Source organism: Tribolium madens, unplaced genomic scaffold (assembly GCF_015345945.1).
Source record: "Tribolium madens isolate multiple individuals breed KSU strain unplaced genomic scaffold, Tmad_KSU_1.1 Scaffold_1;HRSCAF=32;Tcas5.2_LG8, whole genome shotgun sequence".
Taxonomy (NCBI): Eukaryota; Metazoa; Arthropoda; class Insecta; order Coleoptera; family Tenebrionidae; genus Tribolium; species Tribolium madens.
Genome location: NW_025400984.1, coordinates 8,325,908 through 8,335,435, shown reverse-complemented (window position 1 = coordinate 8,335,435; position 9,528 = coordinate 8,325,908). Strand labels below are relative to the sequence as shown.

The following is a 9,528-nucleotide window of genomic DNA, read 5'->3' as shown; positions in this document are numbered from 1 at the left end:
CAACTTTATTACCATTGTTATTATTATTTTTTTAATAATTTAAGAAAAGTGGACTCTAAAAATTGCGGATTTGCTCTTAAAGCACCTGTTAAACATGTAAAAAAGATATTAAAAATTGTTTAATAAATAAGTATGAAAGCAGAATTGTATATATTTTCTTAGCAACTTTTTTATCATTGTTATTATTATTAAAAAAAATTAAGAGTAATGGACTCTAAAAATTGCGGATTTGCTGTTAAAGCACCCATTAAACATGTAAAAAAGATATTAAAAATTGTTTAATAAATAAGTATAAAAACAGAATTGTGTATATTTTTTCTTACCAACTTTTTATACTAAGAATTTTTCTAATAAAAAAATCTTACACGTTTTTTCGGAAAATCTCGCTCTTATCGAGCATATTAAAGGTGTAGCAAACCCCCTCGTCCGTGATAATCGGGGTAAAAATATTTTTGCAGGTCAGAGGTTTCCCCATGTAGTGGCAATCCTGTATCTTAAAGTCCGGTTTGACTTGATCAACAACGTTGAAAAATTCTTCCGGATATGTGTAATTATTTGTGTAATTTAATTTACGGTAATTACAAATGAGAGACAAGTATTCGAATTGCTTGTTTCTGAAAATAATTAAATAATTGGGAGTAATTAATTGTAGACCTACTCGAGATTAGTTAGCGAAATTTTGTCTTCTTTCATTTGGAGGATTTTCGTGTAATTAAAGATATTTTGTATGGACTTCGACTCCGGGCACACGGTGACTGCCGGAAACGGGATGCTGTAAATCGGGGTTTCCCTCGTGGCAAAAGTCACAATCACCGGACTTAAATCCCATTTTTTGTAAACGGCGTAGATTGAGATTGAGCAAGCGGTGAGACACATCAGGAAAATGACAAACCACCAAATCCTAATTTAATTAAATAAAAAACTAAATTTTTAAACTCACCTTTCAAATATCGTCCGCTTTTCGCCAAAATATTTAAACCCGTGGATGCTCGTACATTCGCAATACTCCCGGAAATAATTCCTCACACTCTCAAAAAAATATTTCCGGGTGTGATCCACTTCCATTATTCAATCCTCCGGAGAGTCCGCCAATGACTGAAAGACTCCGGCTTTATCCTGTTTATGCGTAAACACAAACGCATCAACAAATTAATTAGAATTCGAGGCTGGGCAAAGTATTAAATTACAAGGAAGAAAATAATAAAACCAAACATGTGATGCATAGATATTTATTGCACGAAATATTAAGAAATATGCTCGAATATATGCCAAATATGCATGGATATGCAAAACTTTTAACAATAAAAAATCAAAGTTAGAATAAATTTTTATCCTCGAGTACACTAAAGTTTTTATTTTCATAATTTTAGAACCGCACACGATGAACGAAAGAGAATAAATAAATTGGTTTTGCCTCAGACAAGCTATTTTAATAACCTAGTAATTAAGCCTTTCTAAGAAATCTGTACTTTTCATATCACATCACTTTAAACAATTTTGCTAAAATTCATTTGCAGGCAACTACTTATCCATATAGAAGGATTTATTATTTATTTTATTATTTATTTTTATATTTATTATTTATTTTATACCAGGTGAATAGAAAGTATGGAATCAAACATTTTTTGCTTAAACTATTTATTTTTTTAAAAACTAATTGATGTTTTATCAAGAATAAAATTTTTCGATTTTTTTTTTCGTTTTTGAGTTCTACAAAAATTTTCATTTTTCTAAATGGCAACCCACTAAAAATGTTTTGTATACTCTCCCAAAAACAACTGTGTTAGAGACTATCTACTTTTTATTAATTAAAAAAAAATACATAAATTACAATTTTGACAAAAAAATCGCATAACTGAAAGCAAAACAAAATTTCGTTTTGAAAATACGAACAGATTTTTATATTACTTTATTTTATATCAATTATTATTTTCCAGAGGCAAATAATTAAAAAAAAACCGTTTGGTTTTTAACTACATATTCACCCTGTATAAAACGAATTTAAAAAGAAAACACTCAACAGGAGACTAATTCTTTGAGTCCGCTTACGAATTACTGGTTGTCTTCTCTTTAACATATTTTGTAATCGGATCATTTTTCTTAAACTGGCCAATTTTAACTTGAACTAAAATTTTTCATGGGAAATTTGTGATTTGAAAAAAATATGCACAAATATGCATTATTTTCTAAAATATGCACGAAGGTGCCAAAATATGCATTTTTTAATTGGCTTATTTTAATCAAAAAATATAAGATATGCATAGAAAACTTACAATTTTGTTAATATACCTCTTAATAACAAATATGCATGTTGCATATAATCCGAGCCTTATTTATTAATATTATTTAAGTTTGAGGCCCTGCCCAAAATCCATACAAATACAAGTTACAAATCATTCTAACAGACAAGAAATAAATAATTTCCAGCAGTGAGAGTATAGAAAATCCGGTGAAAAGCCCCAAAAGCCCGCCAAAATTCGCCAAAAAGTCCGTCGGGCCGTAAAGCTCGTTGCGTTGCGATCTGATGAAACTATTTGTGTCGAAATAAATGGTCAATGAGGACATGTGTGTCCTGGAATTGGTCAAATTTGAATTTTGTAGTGATTTCAAGGAACATACTTTTCAGTGCTGTAATTTTGGTATTTCTGTCTTTGGGCAGCTTTCTGTTTTTCCCAATCCCAGTTACTCTGCGAAATGTCGACTTCGTAAGTGAGGTCGTCGCAAATTGGTAAACAATTACAGTCGACGTCAAGACCGGGGCTTTTCTGGAGTTTCGTTTGATTGAGTTGGTTTTTGAGGTGCTTCACTTGCATTGCAGCTAAAATTTATCTCTGGTTTTGAGGATAAGTGAAATTTAAAAAACAGTACCTTCAGCGTAGATCAGGCAATCAATATAGCCGGTACCGCAAATTTTTGTCCCGTTTTCTCCTAAAAAACCTTGATTCAGGGCATAATTAGAATTTTCAAAAAATTTCAAAATGAACCAAACTGTGACTTCCACTACTAAGTTTCTACAAACACAGAAATCGAGTTTAAAAAAAAATCGATATTCTATAGTTTTCAAATACTAGCACTACTAGAAAATACCTAAATTTTCGTTTTTGTTTTTAATTTTGTCAAAGTTCACAATAGTTTAGAAGTTATAATTAAATATAAATTTTGACTAATTTTGCTTTTTTTACTAGCATTTTTTTCAATAACTATTTTTCACAGAACAATAAACGCTTTTTAGAAGATAGAAAATAAAATATGCTTTCCAACGGTATCAAACCTAAAAAGTTATCACCAATAATTCTAGGTCCCAAAAATAGACCAAAACTCGTTAAAAATCAATTATTGAAAACTTCAAAATTGATCGAAATGGGCCTAAAAATGTATGAAAAATTGTAAAAACACAAAATTTAAAAATTTCATATGGATACAAGAGGAAAAAAAAATTATCTTTGATTTTAAGCCAAAACTGCAAAGGAAAAAAAGTTTTTGCTTTACTTGAAACCAGCAAATCTGTAATTAAAACTTCATTATTCTAACTTAATAGAAAGAAAAGTTCATTTTTCTTTTGATTTTGAACAGCAGAGAAAAAATATTCAAGTCCAAAATCAAGAGAAAAATGAACTTTTCTTTCTACTGAGTTAGAATATTGAAGTTTTAATTACAGATTTGCTGGTTTCAAGTAAAGCAAAAGCTTTTTTCCTATGCAGTTTTGGCGTAAAATCAAAGACAAAAAAATTTTTCCTAGGGCCTAAATTAGAAACTTTTTAACTTCTAATGTAGATAAGAATTTGAAATTTTGTATGCAAACCAAATCGACCAGTTTGAATTCAACTAAACTATTTTCAAAATGGCTGAACCTCCGAAACTACGAGAAATTATTTACTTATTTACACAAATTACACTTATTTACTTATTCTTATTGCATTTTTGAATTCCCCTCTTTAAACTGAGTAAAATGTACCTAGTTGTTAGTACTTAACTGTCATAGTTTTTGACATATGTCAATTTTTTGTCAAAATTTTCATTTGCAAAGCTCTTGAAGTGAATAATTTATTTGCATTCTATAACCAAAGGTTCGAAGAGTTTTCTAGAATTTTCAAAAGTGTCAACCGTCAAATTGCAAGGCTAGTGTGATTTCTTTAAAAATAATGATTAACAAACAGGTATAAAACTAAGTTTTTTCAAATGAAATGACTACTTTCTCAACTGTAATCGAAAGTACATCAATTTGTAGAAGGACTTTTATCAACATGTCCTATATCCATCCCTTACAGTTTTTAAAATAATCACGAAACACATGTTTTTTTTTATTTTTAAATAATACCGAAACCGTTATTTTGTGGATCCATGTTTATTTAAGACTTTTTTGTTTATATTGGTACATACTATTACCTCCTTAAATATTTTACAATCTTTTTTTAACACCCTGTATAAGAAGCATAAGCAAAAGAGCAAAGCATGAGAGCTTTTTTCGTAAAATATCAAAACATCAAGTAAAATTTTGTATCTTAATAAGTTTTAATCCTACTTATTAGGAGCACTATAAAGGGTGCGCCAGAACTCCCGCCCCAGAGAAAAATTTGGAGTAATATTAGATACCAGGAAAAATGTTTAAAAAATTCTATCTGTCAAAAAAATTTGGCATTTATTTTTTTGACATTTGACATTTTTTATGTCTATTTAATGATACAGATGATCTTGATATGTTTATTTATAATTATTTAGTAAAAATACAAAAATTTTGCCAATAAAAGCCACAAATAACATTTAACAAAGTTACATTTTAAGATACAGCTTCCTTGTTTCCTCTTCTAATAGCCTGTAGCAAAAAAAATAAAAAATATTTTTCCAACAGAAATAAATAAAGTCAAAGTGCAAAATCTAAACTCTTATAACTTCGAAATTTTAATAGATAGAATTTTTTCAACATTTTTTCTATGTTCCTGGTATCTTATCTTACATGGCTTTTTTCTCTGGGACGCGAGTTCTGGCGCACCCTGTATAGTACAAATTTTTTAAATTTTGGGACCCAAAAACCGTCCCTATTTATTTAATTTTCGTAAGCTGGGACAAAATTGTACCTCAAAAGTTACAATGTTTTGAAGTTTATGTAAAATGATAATCGATTGGAGAAAACTCCAAAATTCGCAAAAGTTTAGAAGTTATATAAGGTGTTAAAAAAATATTGTAAAATACTTTGGGAAGTATTAGTTTAAACCAAAACAAACAAAAAAGTCTTAATAAACAACATAAATTAACGGTTTCAGAAAATTAATCCTAAAAATTATTCGTTTTTTGAAACATTTATCAGTCTGTTCAAGCAAAAAAAGAAGCTTCTAGTAAAAATTCTAAAAATTTTCACATTTAGTTTATCTCCGAACCCGTTTCTTTGCGGACCCAACTCTATTAAAACTTTTTTATGAATTTGGGTTCATACTATTACATCCTTAAATATTTTACAATCTTTTTTTAACACTTTGTATAGTCGAATTTATATTTTGAATATTTTGATTTAATCAACAATTTTCTCAATAACTATTTATCGTAGGACAAAATCTTTTTTTGTATATAATAGAAAATGAAATGTACTTTTCAACGGTGCCAAAGATAAAGAACTGGCGCCAATAATTCGGGAGTTATTAGCAATAGACTATAAAAACTGTCCAAAATCTCGCCAAAAATAAAAAAAATTGACAACCTTAAAATTGAACCTTGGGAAACCTTGAGATTTACCTTAAGTCTCGAAAACGCTTAAAATATAGTCTTCTAGAAGTAAGAGTAAAAAAGCCATCAAAAATTTAACAAAATTTGACAAAAATAAAAAATGGAAACTTGAAAATTGATCCAAATACACTCTTGGGAGTCTAAGAGACTCAAAAAAACTGCATAAAACGTTGAAGAAACACAAAAATAAAATTTCTGAAGCATAAGAATAGAGCTTTCAAACACAAGGTAAATAAAATAAATAAATGAACTAAAATAAAAAAAAAATTCGTTTGGAATTGTGTAAATAAAATTGAAACCTTACTTGGCATGAAAAAATTGACACACCCACACACATCCAACGTATAATTCGTAAGACATTCCATCATGCAATTCAACGCCGAATATATCTTAAAATATTTCAACTTCCGATCAGTCGGAAAGTAACATTCCCTTTTTTCCGGTCGAAACTTCTTCACCGATTCGGAAGTCGTAATCATAAGAGGATGAATCGCACCGACAACTCTCTGATCCAAGGGGAGTTGAAAATACTGTTGACTAGGCCTGGGCAACCTTATGGGAGTATGCAACAAAACCCTATATCCCTGCATCGAGGTACAAGCATAATCCAAGTCCTCCTTCTGAGTCAAAATATTGAAAGTTAGACCATTGGTAGCACCGGCGTAAAGGGCCCGTCGCGGATACGCGTATATCCCAGCGTCTTGGGTGTACCCATCCTTCATGGTCCATTGATGGGACACGCGCCCAACATGGTGATAATCACGGTAATGAACCATTGAAAAAACCCATTTTTTTTGAAAAAACAACCAAAAGGACTTACACTTCCTCATTAAAAATTTCACTCCGGTCAAGCATATTAAACGTGTAGCAAACCCCCTCATCTGTCAAAATTGGGGTGAAAAGGTTCTTACAGTTGTGACTCAGGCCCATATACCGACAATCTTGGATGTCAAATTTGGCCTTAACCGTGTTAATAACATTGAAAAAATCATCAGAATAAGTATATTTGTAATCGGTGAATTTGGAATAAAATTGGTCGTCTCGAAGGTCACACAATAGTGACAAATACGCAAAATTTGTATTTCTACAATAAAAAATCAAAAAAGAATCAAATAACACAAAGCGACAAAAAAAAAGTCATGTCGTGACAACTTGACAAATTTTATATCATTTTGTTCATCTCAGTGAGACAAATCAAATGCACTAAAAAAATTTTTTAAAAGTCTACACACTTTGAACTAAATAATTTCTTTCTAATTTAAATGAATTTAAAATCCTTTAACTTTAAAAAATCATTACTCAATAACTATAAGGCCGATTTCCTTCAAATAAAGAATCTTCTAAAAGGATGGACTTGCCCTTTAGAATGATATGCAATTTGAAATTGAATATTAGCAAACTTTTCTTCGAACAGTGTTCGAAGAAGTTCGAAGTAAATCGAAGTAATCTAAGAAAAACCCTACGAGTAATTTTTTTCTCTTTGTCACCATCGTGTAGAGCATCTTTTTATTAGTAAGAATCCAAATTTTTAAAATAATGTACCGAGTAATTTTTAAGATATGATTTTTTGAAGTTAAGGTTTGCTATTCAGGTATTGCGCCATATGGGAGAAATGCATGTTAATCTTACTTAAAATTGAATTTTTATAAAAGTATTTGTTTTAACACTCTTCTTTTGCTTAAAAATGGTCAATTGCACCTTCTTTGTTCTAATTAGAATAAACAAAAACTGATTCTTTACTTAAAACAAACAAAGAATAACAAAGAGTACCTGCGTACTAATTAAAGCAAATAAAGAGTTTTTTTGTTCTAAAAATGATCACAGATCATTGAGCAAAAAGGATCTAGCAGTTTAAAGCAGTAGCTTTAAATATAAGAACAAATCTTTTTCAAATTAAATCACTTTCCATTCCGATTCCAATTTGTTCACTTTGTTCTAGCTTTCTGAACTTTTTTTGAAAATGTTCTCAGCAAATGCTTTTTCATCACTTTCTACTGATGTTGAATGCAATAAGACAGTTGCTTCGTGTGCAACTGTTATCACAACAACTACTACCTACAAACTGACTGAAGCTAATTGTAGAATGTAGCAACAAAATAAATAAGGTGACTTATTGCATTTAACATCACTCGAAAGTGATGAGAAAGCATTTGCTCAGAACATTTTCAAAAAAAGTTCAGAAAGCTAGAACAAAGTGAACAAGTCGAAATCTGAAAGGAAAGTGATTTGATTTGAAAAAGATTTGCCCTTATATTTAAGGATCGTGCTTTAAACTTCTAGATCCTCTTTGCTCAATGATCAGTGGTCATTTTTACAACAAAAAAACTCTTTATTTGCTTTAATTAGTACGCAGGTACTTTTTGTTTGTTTTAAGTAAAGAAACAGTTTTTGTTTATTCTAATTAGAACAAAGAAGGTGCAATTGACCATTTTTAAGGAAAAGAAGAGTCTTAAAACAAATACCTTTATAAAAATGCAATTTTAAGTAAGATTAACATATGGAGCAATGTTAGCAAACCTTTACTTCAAAAAATCATATCTTGAAAACTACTCGGTATATTCTTTTGAAAATTTGGATTACAACTAATAAAGAGATGCTCTACACGATGGTAATGATGAAAAAAAAATTACTCGTAAGGTTTTTCTTAGATAATTTCGATTTACTCGAACTTCTTCGAACACAGTTCGAAGAAAAGTTTGCCAATATTCAATTTCAAATTTCATATCATCCTAAAGGGCAAGCCCATCCCTTTAGAATGGTCTTTATTTGAAGAAAATCGGCCTAATAGTTATTAAGTAATGATTTTTTAAAGTTAAAGTGTTTTAAATTCGTTAAAATTAGAAAAAAAATTATTTAGTTCAAAGTGTGTGGACTTTTTGAAATTTTTTTAGTGCATTTGATTTGTCTCACTGAGATGAACAAAATGGTATAAAATTTGTCAAGTTGTCACGACATGACTTTTTTTTGTCGCTCTGTGTAATCGTAAAAATTACTCGATTTGGGTCACATTAATCCCATCTTCTTTCATCTGAAGCACTTTTGTGTAGTTAAAAATGCTCTGGACTGACTTCGACTCCGGGCAAATCGTCACCGATGGAAACGGGATATCGAAAATCGGAGTTCCGGTCGTCGCAAAAGTGACAATTACCGGACTAGTGTCCCATTTTTTGTACACCCCGTAGATGAAATACACACAACCGGCGAGACAAATCACGAAATTAATAAACCACCAAACACTACAACATTTTGTTAAAAATAGTGACAATTCTGGGGGATTTACCGCTCGAAAATGGTGCGTTTTTCGCCAAAATAGCGGAAGCCATGGATGCTCGTACACAAACAATATTCTCTGAAGTAGTTTCGCACTTTTTTGAAGAAATTCGGAGGAGGAATTTCACTCGGCTTGGACATTTTCCCGAATGAGGAAACGTTGTAATTTTATTAATGCGTGATTTTCAGATAGGATGTGTCGAGGGATTGGTTGTGAATGAATGCGAATGGAGTAAACAAGGGCAAGGGAACGGTTAATTAAGAGTGAATTAGGAAAATTAATTCGGAATAGTTGACCCACTTGTGGCAATTTTTTTGTCAAAAAACTAGATTTTAATTAAATGGATAAAAGAAACGTTGTGTAATTTCATAGTTTATGCTATTAAGCCAACAACAGTTTTATAGACAGTTAATTTAAATTTTATTTTTTCCAACACTAATATGAATCAGAAATTTTACTAAATTCAGAAATTGATGCAAAAAAATTTGTCAAAATAATGTACTTTAGGGAAAAGCGTATGTTTTGTAAATTCTTATTTA

The 9,528-nt window shown here is 30.3% G+C and overlaps 2 protein-coding genes across 2 annotated transcripts in view; both read right to left on the bottom strand.

Annotated features, from left to right (window-relative positions):
- Positions 1 to 1,065, bottom strand: part of LOC123003951 (pickpocket protein 28-like) — a 3,886-nt gene extending 2,821 nt beyond the window's left edge. Inside the window, exons 1-3 of the mRNA XM_044397026.1 lie at positions 941 to 1,065; positions 659 to 901; positions 366 to 614 (exon numbers count right to left, since the gene is read on the bottom strand). Of these exons, the coding sequence (XP_044252961.1) occupies positions 366 to 614; positions 659 to 901; positions 941 to 1,065 (617 nt within the window). The remainder of the gene's footprint in view (positions 1 to 365; positions 615 to 658; positions 902 to 940) is intronic.
- Positions 1,066 to 2,346: 1,281 nt separating this feature from the next.
- LOC123004119 (pickpocket protein 28-like) lies at positions 2,347 to 9,129 on the bottom strand. The gene is made up of 7 exons (XM_044397233.1): positions 8,999 to 9,129; positions 8,712 to 8,954; positions 6,545 to 6,802; positions 6,023 to 6,498; positions 2,869 to 2,928; positions 2,620 to 2,818; positions 2,347 to 2,572 (listed from the first exon to the last, which is right to left on the bottom strand). Exons 1-7 carry the CDS (start codon positions 9,127 to 9,129, stop codon positions 2,347 to 2,349), a joined length of 1,593 nt encoding a protein of 530 aa, XP_044253168.1.
- Positions 9,130 to 9,528: the final 399 nt, after the last annotated feature.